At 40.3% G+C, this 18,454-nt stretch overlaps 3 protein-coding genes and 3 non-coding genes across 6 annotated transcripts; all 6 read right to left on the bottom strand.

Moving 5' to 3' along the window:
• Positions 1-868: 868 nt before the first annotated feature.
• Positions 869-4,805, bottom strand: rps8a (ribosomal protein S8a). The gene is made up of 6 exons (XM_018678089.2): positions 4,715-4,805; positions 3,475-3,581; positions 3,080-3,179; positions 2,654-2,829; positions 2,028-2,157; positions 869-1,023 (listed from the first exon to the last, which is right to left on the bottom strand). Exons 1-6 carry the CDS (start codon positions 4,716-4,718, stop codon positions 914-916), a joined length of 627 nt encoding a protein of 208 aa, XP_018533605.1. The 5' UTR covers positions 4,719-4,805; the 3' UTR covers positions 869-913.
• Positions 2,305-2,373, bottom strand: LOC127142420 (small nucleolar RNA SNORD38). Its single transcript, XR_007813149.1, has one exon. It is a non-coding gene; the product is annotated as a small nucleolar RNA SNORD38 (small nucleolar RNA).
• On the bottom strand, positions 2,941-3,009 carry LOC127142414 (small nucleolar RNA SNORD38). The gene has a single exon (XR_007813143.1). It is a non-coding gene; the product is annotated as a small nucleolar RNA SNORD38 (small nucleolar RNA).
• Positions 3,316-3,423, bottom strand: LOC127142421 (small nucleolar RNA SNORD46). Its single transcript, XR_007813150.1, has one exon. It is a non-coding gene; the product is annotated as a small nucleolar RNA SNORD46 (small nucleolar RNA).
• Positions 4,806-5,331: 526 nt separating the features above from the next.
• hectd3 (HECT domain containing 3) lies at positions 5,332-13,079 on the bottom strand. The gene is made up of 21 exons (XM_018678091.2): positions 12,966-13,079; positions 12,130-12,597; positions 10,897-11,150; positions 10,678-10,813; positions 10,236-10,357; positions 9,693-9,806; positions 9,406-9,488; positions 9,111-9,276; positions 8,842-8,923; positions 8,453-8,635; positions 8,225-8,277; positions 7,949-8,117; positions 7,728-7,841; positions 7,536-7,625; positions 7,076-7,282; positions 6,822-6,951; positions 6,215-6,289; positions 5,971-6,052; positions 5,801-5,872; positions 5,558-5,662; positions 5,332-5,448 (listed from the first exon to the last, which is right to left on the bottom strand). The coding sequence occupies exons 2-20, from the start codon at positions 12,481-12,483 to the stop codon at positions 5,578-5,580; spliced, it is 2,571 nt and encodes an 856-aa protein (XP_018533607.1). The 5' UTR covers positions 12,484-12,597; positions 12,966-13,079; the 3' UTR covers positions 5,332-5,448; positions 5,558-5,577.
• A 536-nt stretch (positions 13,080-13,615) lies between these two features.
• On the bottom strand, positions 13,616-18,413 carry best4 (bestrophin 4). The gene is made up of 10 exons (XM_018678092.2): positions 16,518-18,413; positions 16,241-16,414; positions 16,052-16,152; positions 15,722-15,955; positions 15,303-15,457; positions 15,103-15,180; positions 14,401-14,553; positions 14,239-14,319; positions 13,992-14,146; positions 13,616-13,892 (listed from the first exon to the last, which is right to left on the bottom strand). Exons 2-10 carry the CDS (start codon positions 16,390-16,392, stop codon positions 13,616-13,618), a joined length of 1,386 nt encoding a protein of 461 aa, XP_018533608.1. The 5' UTR covers positions 16,393-16,414; positions 16,518-18,413.
• Between the last annotated feature and the right edge of the window lie 41 nt (positions 18,414-18,454).

Below are 18,454 nucleotides of genomic sequence, written 5' to 3'. Positions count from 1 at the left end.
TAGTAGAACAAAGGCTACCTGGCATCAGTGTGCCCTGTTTAAGGAAAATATTAGAAATCAGTCAGAAATAAGTCAGTAACTGTTCCGTTAACTCCTAACACTACTTATGCAGCAACGCTTACTTACACCTGCACTAATATGCAAGTAATACCATTCTTCCGCACTACCAACTGCATTTTCATTATCTTTGTAAGTGTTCTCATTTGACAATTAAGTTGAATTTCATCTAATAGGTCAGGAGTTGTCTGATTTCCAATTAAATGTTAAAAACAATAATGGGTTCTACAATAAATCATAACATCTTTGGTTGTAAAAGTTAACATTGGCATATAACTCATCTGTAACACATTACTGAATTATAAACCATTGACAAATCCTTATCAGATAAGTTTTTTTTTTTTAATTATGCTACTGGGTTTACATCTCAAAATATTTGTTGTAATTTCAGCATCCATTTTCCACTTTCAGCCAACATTTAAGAATAGTCATTTCTAATGCTAAAATATTAAAAGTTGAACACCAATCCTACCATAAAACATATATATAGGCCAAACTGAATGACTAATTTTTAATAAATTGGTAATTTGTGTACTTTGCACTTCAAGAGCCATTCACTGTATGTATTGTAGTGATTTTTTTTCTTTAAAGTCAAGTGTACTCATTTATTTACCATCAATCTCTGATAAAAGCCTTAAATATTAAGTTTATATTTTGCCTCTGAAAGGAGGAGTCAGGTGTGCCCACCACCTTGCTATTAGAAGTGAACACAGAACAGAGGCCCAGTTACATCCCAGTGAGTTTTAAGCCAGAGGACAGATTCAGTGTGGAATTTCACAACACCCAAAGATAAACTGTGACAGAAGACAAGTTGTGTGGTGGGAGGAATTTATTGACGTATCAAACAGCTGTACATCTATTTGCCTTTCTTGGCCTTGATCTTTCTCAGGTAGAACTCAAGCTCCTTGCCTTCCAGGACGTAACCGTCTGCCCTACCGCACTGGCCGGGTCTGGAGGCGATGCAAGCTGCAGGAGGGAGGAGAGAAACATGGTGAGTGGTTAAGGTGGAAAACCTAGCCTCAAGAGTCTAGCTGTGAGTTTACAGAAATATTAAGACACCAGTTAATGATGCTGTCAGGTAAGGCTGTAGTCAAAGATGCTTAAATTAGGAATATGAATTTCTGGTCTGTTAAAACAAATTTGCACATGGAAGCTTTCCAGTATAAAAAGTCTCATCTGTTGGCCACTAAGCAGCCATGTACTTTGCTTAAGGGCACAACAGAGGAGTTTGAATGTGCAAGTGCAAATATTTAACTTCTCAAACTTAATGATTTATCCCACAGAGTACAATTAGCCCAGTCTCACATTCACAGTCTCAAGTCTCACAAAAACAAATTTCCCAGGACAAGAGCAATCCTGAATTGAAAAACATCTCTCAAAAAAGTTTTACTTTATTGGAATTTAATTATAACTTAATTATTTCTGGGATTTGTTCTTCAAATAATCTTAACTCTTTGGGACATAACCTCAAAGTTAATGAGACATGTAACTAATTCTCATGTGTCTTTAACAGTGAAATGAATGAGCATCTGACTTTGCAATAACATTAAGCCCTCAATCACATATGTTAAAGACAATCACTCAAGTTCTTAGTTCAGAGTTTGTTGTAGTGGTGGTGAGTGAGTCTGAGTTAGTTAATTGACCCTGAGTGAAGGGCAGGGGAACAGTTACAGCTTGGGTTAAGGGCTGGTGGTGAGACTGTATGTAAATACAATGTCATCAGTGGTCACAGGAATGGTGATATGGGAGGATGCAATTACAGTCTGGATCAAAGAGGAATGGGTATTTGCATTCACAGGCTTTACAGTGTGACACATAAACAAGACCATATGTTGACTTAGGGGGGGCAGGGACTCCAGGCTTAATTGTCAGGGATCAGCCAGTCACTGGTCAAGCTCTTCAAACTATTTAAAATAAAACTATATTGAAAGCCATCAAGGACAAAAGACCACCACAAATGTTGGACTTACCGAGCAGTTTTCCCTGCTGGAACTGCTCCTCCAGGAGGGGGCTGATCTTGGCTGTCTTCTTACGCTCATCGTATTTCTTCTGGGTCCTCTTTGACCGCTTCTTGTTCAGGACCTCTTCCTCCTCGGGAGTCTAGAGCACCAGAGAAAACAAAGCTTATTAGATGGACATGAAACACATGTGAGCAAATTTCACACTTAAGTTGGTTACAAATACTGGGCATTAGGCATTTAAAAGTATGATTAACACTGCTGCAGATGTCACTGTAGACTACAGGTCTTTCTCAGAGTCTTAGTTATCACCACTTTCATTCAGTAGCAGAACTGGACAAAGTTATCTTCATGGAAAGACGTGCAGCAGATAATGTGCCAGGAAAAACAAGCTTTTAATTGCCTTATCTCTTGTGTCACAAAGTGAATGCAAAATAAACCATTTTAAAGCCTAACTGTAAATACATTTCCACACAGACTAGTTTTACAAGCACATACAAATTAAAATCAAAATAAAGCTTTTAACTGCTACCAAAGCAGCAACACAAAAACTACACAAACACTGACAAAACAAAAAGGTGTGTGCCAATGCTGTGATCACCAAATCTGACCAAACAAGGCATTTTCCCCACACATACCAGCTTGGCTCCCTTCTTGCGTCCCAGAGGAGTGGCGTAGTGAGCCTCATACCACTGCCTGAAGGGAAGGCTGTCGATGAGGACGATGCAGTTCTTCACCAGGGTCTTGGTTCTGACCAGCTCGTTGTTGGAGGCATTGTAGACCACATCGATGATCCTGGTCTTCCGTGTGCAGCCTGAGTACACAAAGTTGTGCATTGTAAGCAAAAGCAGATTTCCAGATTCATTTGCCAACTAGTGAGTTCTGACAAACCTTTAAAAATGCATTTCAATATATGTCTCAAGTCTTTCTCAGAGTCTTCGTTATCACCACTTTCATTCAGTAGCAGAACTGGACAAAGTTATCATCATGGAAAGATAGAACATAACATCTAAGAGGACTCAAATGGTCCCATGAAATCAAAGTAGCACTGAAGATAAACTTACACTCAGAGCCCCATGAGAAGTTTCCAACATCCAACCTCAGAGCACGGTACTTCTTGTTCCCACCACGGACCCTCACTGTGTGGATGCGACGAGGTCCAATCTACAGAAACAGGAATGTTTAATATTAGTGTTGTGTTACAAGTAATAAGTAAGTATTAGTAGTTAAGGTCATTCATGTGCAAAGCCTGCTTACTGAGAGTTCATGGAAAAATAACAGTACCAGGAAGATACATTAAAGCGTGTCAGTGTAACTATGACAAGTCCTAACATTGGTAAGTCCAAAGCTTTGAACCAAAACAGTCCAAATAAGACCTACCTAAGGTCACGTTTTCATCACCCACGCAACATCACATTAAACTCTGCTTCTGTACATAAACCAGTTTTCTTTTACTCACCTTTGTGTTTGCAGGAGGGCGACCAAGCTCATACTTCCTCTTCTTGTGGTAGGGCTTGCGTTTACCGCCGGTCTTGCGGCGTTTATGCCAGTTATCCCTTGAGATACCTGAATGAATTTAAAAAAGTAAACAACCAGAAGTTAGATCACTGGACAGCTCACAAGATGGTCACCACAAAATGACATTTGATGCTTGAGTAATCAGTTCTCCAAGGTAGGTTGTCCGCAGTTTTAAATTGGATTCCGCATAAAGAGCTTCATCATTTCACTCAAGCAACAGTTAATCAAATTTACATTTTAGGTGCTGTCTTTTAAAGTACGTAAAATTTCAACAAGACTGATCTCCAAACTTAACAAAGAGCTTATGATAGTTTCAGCTTCACAGATGTGCCTTTACTGCTGTCCTCTAATTATAAAACCAATTTAACGGAGTTTTAGACCAACTAAACGACACTTGAAGCGCCACCTTTACCTCTGAAATTAGACTAGACATTTTACATAATTTTCTCTATCCAGTGACTGACTGAGCAAGGAAATACTCAATAAAGAATTCCCACTGGCTGCAAACCTAATATGATGCATGTTGTGCTTCTCAGTCTGTTCGTACTTTTTTCTACAGTTAATACCCAATACAAAAACGTGTCTTAGCATGGAGGCTAACACCTTTAGGTCGCAGTAGCATGTCTCAATCATACGGCCACTACTAAGAAGCATGCACGGTACATGTTAATTTTCCTACAGCCACAACTTTAAGAAAATGTGTTAAATGAACAAAACTACCTTCAAAAACGAGTATAACTATTCACAGCGCAACAGCATGACATGCTCACGACCAGCCTGCCAGCTAATGTTAACACAAGCTCTCCGTTGGTCTGACGTTCTGTAAACCTCAAGTAAAAGCAAAGAAACTCCATTTCTACCGGTGACATGTTTAACAATGAATGAATGCTGGTAAAATATCCAAAACACCTTTTTAAAAAAGCAAGCAGGGCCTATTTCAGCCACACTCCCATCACCCGCAGCTAACTACACGGCCAATGCAAGCAGCCATCTTGCATCAGACACCCACAGAAAATTACTTCAATAAAATAAAATCTACTGACTATAGACAGCAAAGATAAAGCTACATCTGTTTAAATAACATTTAGCTTCAATATAGCCAACCATTATCGGATTATTCCTTCGTTAAAACATCAGATGGACAAGGATTCTCTCTCCGACCCGAGCATGAAAACACGTACCCATTCTCAGGCGCCGGCTAGAAAGAGGAATCGCAAAGGCTCATGGGCAGGTTTGAAGCCACGTGTTCTCGCGAGAACGCCACAACCACAACGAGATTTTCTTGAAACAACGTGATTTTATCTGTGAAACATTTTTTTCGTGCACAAACTAGACCTTTAATAACATTATCTTAGTTGAACGAACTATATATATATATATATATATATATATATATATATATATATATATATATATATATATGTGTGTGTGTGTGTGTGTGTGTGTGTGTATATATATATATATATATATATATATATATATTTGCATGTGTACGTTTTTGTATGTTTAAAAATTGCTGTAAAGAAACTTTTAATTATTTTGTTGTAAATATAATTCAATTTGTAGTTATATACTTTAAACCATTTTATATTATAAATACAGCACAGATAGATAGATAAATAGATAAAATTACTCATAAAGAAACATTCCCAAGTGAAATGTTGCCTCATAATGTCCTATTGACATTGCCAAGCCTGACATGACATAAAAACATACTTGAACACATCCATTCATTTAATATTTCATTCAAGAAACACAAGAGGTCGTTAATATTAAAAAAACAAAACAAGTCCATCTCCACGTTTCCATATAGTTCTTTATTATATACAGTAAGGATTAATTGGCAGTATAGATATGGTAATAAACTTGGCAAGCTTTTTCCATTCATCAGTGATTTGTAATGTGCAGATATTATGTAATTTCCCCGAGGGAGTATGTAATTTCCCCGAGGGAGTATGTAATTTCCCCGAGGGAGTCATCCCAAAGGGATCAATAAAGTCCGTCTAAGTCTAAGTCTATATTATTTAGTGAAGAAGCAGAGAGATCACTCTTCCCATGGGCTCATATCTGTATCAATGGCCACACAGTTGTATGCTGCATAACGCAGCTTCTCCTCACAAACCTTTGCACTGCAGGACAGAACAAAGAAGAGAGAGAGGGTGAGATATGAGGCAGTAAATGCACAGTTACTGTCAATAAAAAGCAGTTTTATAGTAATGTCAGTGTGGTATTATGTAAACTGTATGTACATCAATATATTAGTATACCTTGGATAGTTGGGTAAATAAAGAGTACTAGAACATGTGGAGGACTGTGGAAGTGCATCTGTCGTCTCAGAGCTAAATCAGGAAACAAAAGACATTTTAAAACAATGTTTTCTATGTTTGCCTTCAATATCAAACAGTAATTTTGCTTTTAGGGATATACTTGCACTCACCCTTGCTTATCAGGAAAGACATAGATAGGCGCAGGAAGACGACTTCTACCAGTTACAAACCTCAGAAACCTGCTGCGATCCTCTGAAAACAAAATTTAAAACTACCGTCAGTCACTCATCATAAATGTCAGTCCTTAGATACACCAAGATACATGACAGACTTCAAACTACGTGATGTTAATGTGACATGTTTGTAAAAGACATTCACTAATGTAAAATGCTGTCAAGTAAACTGTAAACTGACCATTGGTAAAGTTTGTCAGTGCTTCCCACAAATACTGCACCCTAACATCACTTTGTTCCAGATCTTCATATCGTGCTGGTAAAGAGAGAGACAAAAAAATAGATGCATTAACATTTATGTACGATGAGTCCTGACTACAATATTTAATTGAAGAACATCAAGAACCTACTAGGCTTTCTGCTCACTTTCAGATTAAAACCTTCTTAAAGAATAATTCTGCTTTAAAACATCTTGGGTCTTTATATATTACATTAGGTTTCAAGTCATAATAAACCAGAATTCAGCAAGAGTTGTTGAGACAATCCATGCAAAACCACAGGTGTGAAACTCATGGTGGCATAGAAGAAAAGTCATCCTCCAGAATTCATAAATGTTTATGATTAGGATTCATTATCTGACTTCAATATATGTCTCTACAACATTTCATGGCAATCCAGTTTCTAGGTTATTTCAGTCTGGACGACAGTGGTGGACCAACAGATACTTACGTCCCTAAAGCCATGCTGCTATCACAGCTAAAAACAAACATTACGTCATCTCTTCAATCAGACCAGCAAATGTGTGCTGATTTTTAGGGCTTAGATAAAACTCCAAGCTAGACACTCACTTAGTCGTTTCAAGGCTTCCACAGTGATCTCTGGGTCTCCACAAACTTTCTTTTCCACTTCCTGCCAGGTGAGCAGGTCCAGCACAGCTTGAGGAACCACCTTAAGCAGCCCCGCCTGCATGGCTGCAATCTGCAACGCACAGATTATCATCAGGCACATGCACACACACTTCAGTGATTTAAACATTAATAACATAAAAGCACCTACAAAAGGAATCAAAGAAGCACTGTATTGGAAGACACTGAAGTCAGACCTGTTTCTTGCTCTCCTCCAGCCGAGCTTTCTGCACCAGGCGGACGAACTCGCTGCGGTCCTCATAGCGAACTGCCACGTTACTGCCGCCAGGGATGAGCTCTACCATCTGGCCATCGCTCAGGAGGGTGGTGTACACCAGCTCTTCCCCAAACCTGAATTCAAACGTCTCCTGGTCCATGTTCTCCATGGCTTCCAGCAGGTTTACCTGAACATACATCCAAATGTACCTTGAGACAGTTACTTACTGTATAGAACACACTAGTAAAAAGAAGATTGGGTCAGTGTAACAGATCAGGACCTAGGTAATATACAAAGTAAAATATTGCCAATGCAAACTGACTTCAGCCATTCAGAGTCATGTAAATATGTAATCTAGTCTGCTGATACACCACCTCAGACAAAGGCAGGTAGATTTGCATTGCATGACTGCATGATGTTAATAATATGGATGTCCTCACCAGAACAGAGTCTACAGCAGGGAAATCTTTAGTCCAGCTGACAGCTTCCCCAGTCAGCTGCTTCCACACCAGCCCAGGCAGAGCCAAGACCTGCAGGATCAGAAAGAAAAGAGGTCAGAAAATCAAGTCATCCGTTCTTACTTTATAACAATGCACACAGCCTACAGTAGGTGGAAAGTGAGCATCACTCACTAAGAAGTCTTTTCCTCTGAGAGCAGCTCCCATGAGCTGACCAATCCACTCATACTTGTGGAACTCTTTACAGGACGGGTTGGGGACATAGTAATCTCTGGCTTCTAAGGAGCCCTGAGAGAGCAGGAGAAGACAGTTAAATAAAGTAACCACATTCAGCGATAACACTGAAGTCCAGTCTAAATCTTGACTGTGTGCAGGCAGTGATGGAGAGGGATTACCTGGTTGGATGTGCGGGAGAAGAATGGCAGAGGCATAGGACACTCGGCCGAGCTGGGGCAAAGCTCCTCAGACATGTCTGCCAGACTGTCCCGGAATCCACCTCCCTGGTCGATGATTCCCTCTGCAATAAACTTACACTCCCACCACTGGTCATAGCGGGCAGGCCATCTGGCAAATCAACAAAAAAGATTGTAGATTTAGCTTTTAATGCACTGAAGTGACTCACATTCGGGAAAGAAAAATAAAGTTAGATGGAAAATTTTAAAAACACACACCTATAATCCAAGGTTTTCTCAAATTTGTCAGACGGCTTGAGGCCTTCATAGACCTGCAAGGAGAAAATAAAATAAATAAGGCAACAGAAATAGCATTATTATTATTACATCACAGTCACACAGATCAAATAAACAAACAAAATCATGGAAAACGATCTACTGCAAGAGCACCAAATGCTCTTTTCCATCTATCCATCTCATCAACAATAACAGTCTAGTCATTGTTACCTGACTGAACACAGCGTTCTTGCAGCTCGGGTCCAGGGACGGGTTGTCTCTGTGCTCCATGGCCAGACGTCTGTTGATGTAGAGTCGGGGCATGAAGTTCGGCTTACTGGTCTCTGAGTCTTTCAGGCACTGAGTGATGAGAGCTGAACGGCGCTTTGACAGCAGCAGGAACTGTTTTATGCTCTAGAGAAGTAAAGAATGAGTCTGATTTTGGAAGCTCATATATAAACAGCTATATCAGCATTTATCGAGTCGAGTCATTCTTGAAAAATACTCAATGAAAGCCACCCACAGCCATTACAATGTTACAATGAAAACCAGCTGTTAGGGCCTCAATGCTGATTATAGTTATTCAGTGACCATAATGTATACATTTGAAGAGAACTTACTTTAATCTGGTTGAAGGTACCCAGACTGTAGTCCCAGGCTGGCACCAAGTGTGGGAGCACACTGTCCAGGAGGCAGATGAACCTGCAGAGAGTGAGACAGAACAAAGCAATCACCACAAACCCAGAGAAATGCTGGTTGCCTAATGCTTCTAAAAAAAATCAATACAAGAGATTTCCTGATGTTGCAGTATAGAAATATTTCATTCTTGATATAACTTGATATTTCTATGATTTTAAGAAACCTGGCACTGTGACAAATGTTGACCTACCTCTGGATGACCAAAGCTCTGCGGTACAGGACGTCAGGGGGGGTGCCCTGCAAACGGGGGTAGCGCACCAGGTTAGAGGACTGGAAAACATCAGCGTTCAGACCCAGGTCCCTCTCACATGACGACTTGATCTTCAAACCACGGATCCGGACGTCTATTCCCTCGTCTGTAAAAGCAAAGTGAGAAAGAAAAATAAACGCCATGATACCATGTCAGACACTCATGCTGTCACTCAAAATGTAAGTGTTACTATTAGCATCTGTTTAAATATATACAAACATGTAAAAAGCCTTACCTCTACATTCCTCAATTCGGACTTCAATGACAGGCAGGTGGGATGTCATATCCTCCAGCACACACACTTCTCCAATCAGGTTGCTACAGGCAAAATAGAGCAGAGGCAGCTGAAAACAAGTAGTCAAACTGACTGAAAGTCTTTGTTAGTTTGCTGAATATGAATAACACATTTTATTAGGAAATAAAATGCTCCAGTACAAAAGCAGTGTAATCTGAAGTGTATCTGTGAGACCCAAGGAGTGTTTTGTGAAATATACAGACAAAATTATTTCAAAAAAGGCTCACTCATCTATGGTGACATCACTCAGTTTCTTCAGGTTGTCTCCCTCTCCTCCAAACACTGTAACTCTCTTGGGCATGTAGTTGTCATCTGTCGAGTCCACGGTCAATATGAGCTTACTAGAAAGCAAAGAGAAGCCCATTACATACAAGAAAACATGTCATCATCTAGATAAAAGCTTGTGTGAGATACTTCACATCTCAAACTGACTGAGTGAGTGTCTGGCTACGACGTCAGTCCCTATTCATCACACTGTGGCCAAAAGTGTGCATCTAATACATCACCTAAATACATGTATTTAAATAAATACTATTTAATACAATATATGCTCTGCTTAAAGGCACAGCCGTAAGAAAATACAGAATAATATGATAGAAATAGCCCAAACAGAGGCTGAAATACGTAGCTGATATCAAGAAACGACAATTCAAATAATCAATACAGTGAGCTCAGGGTTTGGATTATGATGAATAACACTGGTTTTAATGTCTTGTTTTAGTTTTTTTTTTTTTTTTTCCAATCCACTTTGTTGCTCAGCAGCTGCTTACTTGACGACAGTGCCTCTCTTCATGTGGAGGCGGATCCAGTGCTGTCCCTGCATGCCGTCGCTCTCCCAGTAAGTTTCAGTGTCACCATCAGTCAGACAGCTCGCCCCTCCACTGGGATCCTCCTGTCAACAAATATCAGGGCAGTTTGATTTGTAAAACAATACACTGACACGTTTACATCTATAATTACAGGTACAAGAATAATCACTGTGCCATTTCCGTCAAAAGCCAGTTTAAAGGGAAAGCTGACAATAAACGGACTGCTTGGGTTTAATACTCACTGATTTTTTTCTAATGGCTTTGTCTTAAATAGAAACTGTTTCTAGCTGCAACAACCAAAACCCTCAAATATGTCTTTGTTTGGAAGTACTGACCATCTAGACTGTTTTAGACAGATTCATAGAAAACAAAGAAATACAAAAACCTGCAGCATGTGACTCACCGAACAAGAAGAAACATCGATGCTGGTCACACACTGCTTCACACTTCCCAGGTTCTCATCTTCTTTCCCTATGTGGTCATAGAAGTAGTGCACCAGGTCCTCGTCACATTCGTATGTCCAGGTGGGAGGAACGTACCTTGAAGATTTGAGGGGGAAAACGTCTTAATTTGACAATCTGCTGCTGTGGATAAACATCCCAAAAACTCCTGACAGGCTCACCTTAGCTTCTGGACGGCAGCGTCATCACACTCAGCGATTTTGGGTTTGGCGCCGATGTAAAGCGCATTCTCCACGTCCACCACCTGCTCCCACCTGTTGCAGGGCTTGTGGTCGTAGCCGAGGAGCTGCTGCTGCCTGCTGACGGTCTCAGGTGACTCCACTGGCACCAGCCTGTCACCTCCCTCTGTGTGTTTGCACACAAGGATCCAGCCTTCCTCCAGCTCCTGACCTGGACGGTGCTCCTCCAGCTGCTCCTGGTAACACACAACATGGATCATTATGTTAACATGTATATTGATGATATTCACACCCAAGACTCCATGTTTTTCAATGGCGTGACAGTGATGACATGTTTGGTATCTTTCGAAACTTTGAGATCACTACTTGAATTTACAATGAAGTTCTATGAGTGTCAACAACATGTAGCTGCATAGCATGAGTTGATTCACCTGTGAGTCAGTGGGATTTTCAAGGCAGACGATGACAGTTTCACAAGAGCATGTGTACAGTTAAAATCAAACTCCATAGTTAACCATGTGACCACTGGACTTTATATCTGCTCAGACAGCTACAGTGATAAACAAAGATAAGAAAACTGAATGACGGTTCTTATTACCCACACCCAGTGGTACAAAAAGCAGAGACAACTCTTACAGCTGTGGCTGCAGCTGTGGAATAAAAATGTCAACAAGGTTAAGGAGCAGTTATCCACACACTGAATCTGGTAAAAAGTCTTACTCATGCAACATGGATTTGGATGTTTGCCTGACTAAGACCTTGTCAGTTGTAACAGTTTCATCAGAATTTCATCACAAACTTGATGTGCAGACTACGTCTCTCCTTTTCCTTTCTATGCTGTTTTTTGTGCTGCACTTGGACACAGCTGAGGTTGGATGGGCCCAGATTCCACCAGTGGTGGAAAGTAACTAACAACATTTACTCATATAATGTACTTAAATACAAATTTGACATACTTGTACTTTACGTGAGTAACCAGAGCGCCATGATGAAAACAATCATTAGACTGAGACCAGTAAATACTATTTACACTTATTAGTGCAGTAGTAATAATAATCTAATGATATATTATACTTAAACACGTTTACTTCAGTAACATTTTCTTTACAGTGTGGGATTAGTACTCTTACTTAAGTAAAGGATTTGAATACTTCCCCCACCAAGTCTGATTTGCATGATGATGTGGACTGTGACCAGGGAGAGACAGTAGTTTACCTTATTGATTTTGACCCATAGACCCTGGCTGTTGCAGTATTCTTCTCCTGTTGTCCTAATACAAGTCCCTTTCTTTGGTTCAATGTTGTATTTGCATGCCCTCTTGCTGTGGGGGACCTGATGTGGACTTTCGAAGACGGAGACGAGGGTTTTTCCAACGGTGGAGCCCCCTGCAGATGCTCCTGAGGAGGTGGAGGTGGAGGACGATGAATCTTTGCAGATTTTGTAGCACACCTCTCTGGGAACATAACAGAGGCACTCCGGCACCGGCTCGCTCCTCCTGAAACTCTCAATACACTTGTTCAGAAAGCGGATCCTGCCGAGGAGCAGGTGAGGGTTGTCGCCCAGGGACATGATGTTGGTGTTGGTGGTGATGTTAGGGATGGTGTTGGTGGGGGTGACAGTCAGCAGCTCAGCAGGGGTATGAGGGGGGCGTCAGCTGACATTACACCACTGTCCTGGATGTTCCTGTCAAACAAACCAAAACAAAACCGAATATTCTTGAGAAAGAGAGGCATCCAAAACCCGTGAATTAATCTGACTGATAGCATTGCGTACAGAGTCTAAAAGGTCAAAAACCTAGTAATCACACACCAAAGTTTCCTGACAATGACAGAAAGGTATCGGTTTCTTTTAAACGGTTAGAATGAGTGCGCTAACGTTAGCACGCCGGCTAGGTGTTAGGTAAATGACTGTGTTTAGAGGCGTTTACGACGGCTGTTATCAACAAAACCGGGTGGCTAAATACATTAAATTTGGTCAGAAAGTTAAAAAGACGAAACAATGTATGAGCTAAAAGACGGAGTGATGTCTAGAAACAGTAAATGTTAACATACCCTTACTGTTGCCAAGTGTTTTGAATGTATCTGTCGGTTTGGTCGATTTCTGCGGCTATCTCACAACGCGGAAGACAACCTTTTAGACCCTTTCGAACATCCGTCGTTTTGTATTCCAAAATAAAAGTCTCCGATTTAATTCATTTTGGCCTATCCCTTAATTTTATATGTTTAACTGTTGTGAAATGTATCATTATCTCACAGGTCTTTACACAGCTGTCAGATGTGTCTTGACCGGACTCTTGAATTCGATGAATGGTGTAGCCAAAGCTTTTGTTTTATGCTCCGTAGAATGTAAGCAGACCACGTGGATCAAAGTAAAAGCACAACTCCCACATGCTGCATTGGCCACATAGATTACATGTGTCATGTAGTGCAGTTGAATATTATTGAATATATTTGGTCTGAGTGGTTGCCAAATTGGGACAATGATAATAATCTCAATTTGTCACAGAGTTGGTGAGCTGCCCTAATGTATTCATAGTGTACATTTGTGCATAATTACTTTTACTTTATTTCACAAATAAATTCACTTATGTTCAATCAAAAAATATTTGATATTACAGTTTTTATTTTTGGTTCAAAAACACACAATAATTGCAGAACAAGTACCAAAATGCAACATGGAGCAATAAGTCAGGTTATTTCTGCTAGCATTGTTCCACTGTAATTTGAATCAATGTCTTTTCTTGTTCTTTGAGGTTGGTGGCACTGGTGTCAGCCTGAGGGGAAACATCAACATGTTCTTCCTCATTTGGGTGCGATGTGACATCTAACAGAGAAGGAAGGCTCCCACCACGCAGGATGCCTTTACCCCTCTGCAGAAGACCGTCCAGACTATCACCCAAAGAGCCTTTCAGAGCTAAATACTGTTTCTTCACAGGTGTGTCTGCAGGCTGGTGAATCTCAAGATCCTCTGCACTCATCCTGTAAACATGGGAGTCATTTTAAGGTCAAGTTTCACAGCGGTTTAGATTTTTCTGGCAGCAAAAGGCACTGAAACATCAACGGTAAATGTTAGTTAACCTCATGTCAAAGGTGGAGCCTTTGAAAGCTGGTCTGAGAGTCTCTGCTGCAGTTGACAGAGTATAAGGGACGGAGAAATGTCTCTGTGTCCAGTGCTTGTCCTTCACAATCGGAGCCAGGTTCTGATACATATCATCCACAGCGAGCATTGACACCTACAGGGGAGAGGAACAGAACATGAGGGCAGTTAGCATTCATTTTAGATGCTTCTAGTTTTTGTACTAGAGAGAAACTTTGAGGGGAAAACCTGAATGTTTCGGTCAATCAGCTGGTTGGTTTCAAAGTCATCATCATCCTCGCCAAATGGATTGATGATCAACTCCCCCACCTACAGGAAGGACACACAATGAAGTTGCTCTGTGATCACAAAATCAAATCAAAAATGATAATGATAAAAGTTCTGTGTTACCTTAAGCCAGCCGCTGTAAAAGAAGAACTGCAGCAAGGTGAAAACTGGGACGTACATGTCCATTTGGTGACCCTTATATCCCTTCTCAGGGTTCAGGAATTGTCGGCCGATCACGCAGAAGGCAAAAAATGAATAAACTGCGATGGTTACCACCTGCACAGATAAGCAACTAGACAGTGATCAAGTCAGTTTTCTAATGAGTTTTGGATTTATTTAATCTAAAAGTGATGAGGAGTATGACTGCATTTCAAACAAAAAATAAAGATAGAAAAGTTAAACAGCCACCAAATGAAATAAAAATACATTTTGATGAATAAAAATAAAGTTTTAGTTTGTGAAACCAGATTGACCACTGGTCCCAGTGGTGGAGGAAGAATTCAGTTTCTGTATTTACGTAAAACTACTAATCCCACATTATAAAAATACTCCATTATGCAGCCTACATATATTTGGAGCCATGTACAGCTGGGACTGTGATCGTGAGAACAAAGATTTTCCCTGACCCGCTCTTCTTTAAGCTCCGGAGTTCCCTAAAGGCCATATGAAGAACTGTATGATTCATCCTTAATGCTTAAGTAAATATATTTGTGTGTGTGTGTGTGTGTGTGTGTGTACACACACACACACACACACACACACATATATATATATATATATATACACTTAAAGTATGAAGTACACAAGAGAAAGAGCTCATTGTACCTGAGTGTAGACCAGAGGGATGCTTATCCAGTCATAGTGGAATAGGAGACTGCACTTGGCTCTGTAGTTATTAAGCTCCTGCAGACAGAGTAGAGCAGTTTATACAGTTAAAGTATGAATATAGTTATTTCAAATGTTAGGATTGTATATTATTTGGGGTTTGTCTGTCAGAGTATTTGGTTGTTTTGTTTATCACTCACATCCATCAGGAGTCTTAAAGCTATGTCGTCCCTCACTCGACCCTCCTCTCTCGCTCTGGCTGCCAGGTTGGAGAACCACGTCAGGGGCATCCAGTACTTGTTGAAGTCAGAGTGCAGAGACTCAAACTTCTTCAGCTCATGTGTGGTCATAAATCCTGCACACAGATGATTAATCAGTTCCTTTCCTTTCTTTCTTTCTTTTTTTTTTTTTTTTTTTTTTTTTTTTTAGCAATAAATGCCAAATATTTGACTGTTCCAGCTGCTAAAAAGTATTTTTTTCTTGTCTTAACATGATAGTAAAATGAATGGTTTTTGGTTTTGCACTGTTAATTGGAGGAAAAAATGTTCCAGCAAAGTAACCTAACCTAACCTAACCTAACCTAACCTAACCAGTGTTTTTGTGCCAGTGTTGGACTCACCAGCCTCCACAATGTGCTCCAAAGTGGGAAAACGCTTGTGAACTCTTGTGCTTATGGAGCGGAGGATAAGAACTGAAGACAAGTTGGCGTATCTCATAAGTGTCCGTCGCAGCAGACGACCCCTCTCGTCTGTCCCATGGACGTTTCCAGAAACCACCATCATCAGGTTGTCAGGCAGTGGGAAGCTGGTGTACTGACCCCACCAACGATTGAAGGCCAGGGTCACATAGAAACCTGGGACAAATTAAATAAATTTAAAAAATTAAAGTGACCTGTAGAGCGTCTTTTGATGTGGTTTGTTTAAGACAGATCCAGTTCAGTGAGACTTACCAAGTACAAATAAAACTGGAATAAAGTTGGTGTTGGTGAACTGATCACAGTAAAGGGCGATACGCTCAAACAGATCCTGCTGTCTTGGCGTCAGGAGGAACCTGTGTTTTCCAGTGGAAGATACAAGCACTAAAACATGATCATAGTGCAGCAGATATCAGGATTAAAAATTGAAATGACTTTATTTACCTGTAAAACACACTGAAAAACAGATAAACCCCACAAAACACCAGAAAGTCCTTATAAAGCAGCCTGTAGATGCTCCCCTTCCACCTGAACAGGAGCTTGGAGAAGCCACCAAACCTTGCATCGGCCACTTCCAGTGAGTAAGACACTGTCATCTTTACTCTGTGTTGGAAATTCCTGCAAAATGTTACAAACAAATATTGAAATTTAGACTAATTCCTGTTTGAAATGTGTGATACATTAAGCGTGATATATACATTGAATCAGACTCATGTCTTACCTGTGAAGGCAGGTGTATGAGCAGGTGCTGTGTTGAACCCTCCTGTCCTGGGAAGAAAAGTCTTTCCTCTGGGTTTCAATTTAAACCTTTCTGCTGCGCAGCCATAAATTCACATTTTAAATTTATAACCTGGGAACCTGATGTCTACAGAGATATACACCTACAGTTATAGTTACTGAGTGCATGGAAACTACCTCTTAATGTAATGTGCTGAGTGTTTTTTTCTCCACCCCTGAGCGATTAAGTTGTCATTACATCAGTTTAGGGGTTACCAAATCTTTTCTAAAATCTATGAGGCTTTTATTTTGAAGAATTTTAATCTACTGCACTTTGTTTTACTTGTTAAGGTGTATTTGTTGCTCTTATTCTCTCTTTCTGATATGCTTTTTTGTGAATCTTGTTGATTCTCTTATATTTTACCTAATTCATTGTAAATCAGTGTTATATGCCTTTAAATATCTACGTTTTATGCTCTGCAGTGCTACTGCTTCAGCCAGGACACACCTGTAAATGAGTTTTAAAATTCAGTGAGGCCCTTCCCTCAATAAGGAAAAAAATTAATAAAATAAATTATATTAACATGTTTCTGAAAATCCTCACTATTTGTGTTTTTCTTTCACAGGTGATGCAACAATCAACTCAGAACTTTGGACCTGTTATCTAAAAGAATATAATGCCTCGCCATAGAAAATCAAATAAAGCGCACAGATTGATTTTCACAGCCGAAGCTTTTCAGTGTGATTTACAGCTCTTGCCGTCAGTAACTGTGATAACAGCAGTCCAAACATCTTTACAGGGTGATGCAGGTACACTGTCAGATGGCTCCATCCCAGCCGTCTCTCAGCCTTTGTCATTGGCTGCTGTGTTTGACTCGTTTGTTTGGTTTTCACATCGTTACAGCAGTCCACTGTAAATCCAACAGTGTTTTATCTTCTAACTCTGTTTGCTGTCCCCTGACTGGATATTTATGAGGCCATCTATCCTCCATCACAACCGGAGACAAGTGGTCACTGTGGACTTCCCTATTCTCTGTCTGAATATGTGTCACTCATTCAGCTGCAGAAGACTGATGAGCCTCGGTTTAACATTTACCGCATTTACTACCATCAGATTTATGCGTTTGCCACAGTATTTTAAACATTCAATAAATGTTAATTTCCATTCCAGTCACTAGATGGCGCTGTTGTTACATGCAGCATGGCTCCCAGCCTCAGCCCTGAGGCCTCACTGTCTGTATTTATCTCATAAACAAAGACGCCCCAAAGGCTCTTTTATTGACAGAAAACAATAAAAAGAGCATCTGACATACTTAATACTGTGTTATATAGGTATATTTATAACACTTCTTATCTGTTCAAGTACAGATCAGCTGTTAGTTCTGCAAACTTTGTGTTTCATAAAGCCATGCTTTTATTTTGTTGTCTCTACGGCACAGAAATTTCCCATTTTTCTTATTTGTATCCTCATTTTCAGTTATCATTGCTCTAAAAATAGTACAATATGTCAGTGAAACTATTTCACAAAGTGAATATTTTCTACTTCTGTGTCTAAGTCTCTTCCTGTGTATGTCCTTGAAAGGACAATGGTTGGTCTGTGATCTTGATTTTAGATTAAATTCACTCCCAGATTAGCATCCATGGATACTCCATCAACTGTTTCCTGGCCTCAGCTACTGGATATACTGGTCGGGGGCTAAGACCTCTGAGAACAGGACAGGCAGAGCAGCTCTGTGCTGATCGTTTGAGTAACCCAATGCAGTAATTACAACTTCCCACGGTGAAGTGAAATCAGAGCTCAAAAAAGTAGGATTTCAGGTGGCTGGGGCTGACCTGGGTCATTGTTGGGGCAGAAAGAACTGAAGGGGCCGCAGAGACAGGTCATATGAAAGGATCTGGAGCGGTGAACTAACGACCCAGTTTGGTTTTTATTCCCTCTTT

The sequence above is a fragment of the Lates calcarifer genome, linkage group LG4, assembly GCF_001640805.2.
Source record: "Lates calcarifer isolate ASB-BC8 linkage group LG4, TLL_Latcal_v3, whole genome shotgun sequence".
In the NCBI taxonomy this organism is placed as follows: Eukaryota; Metazoa; Chordata; class Actinopteri; family Centropomidae; genus Lates; species Lates calcarifer.
The sequence above is the reverse complement of the archived record's forward strand: the minus strand, read 5'-3'. Positions and strand labels throughout refer to the sequence as shown.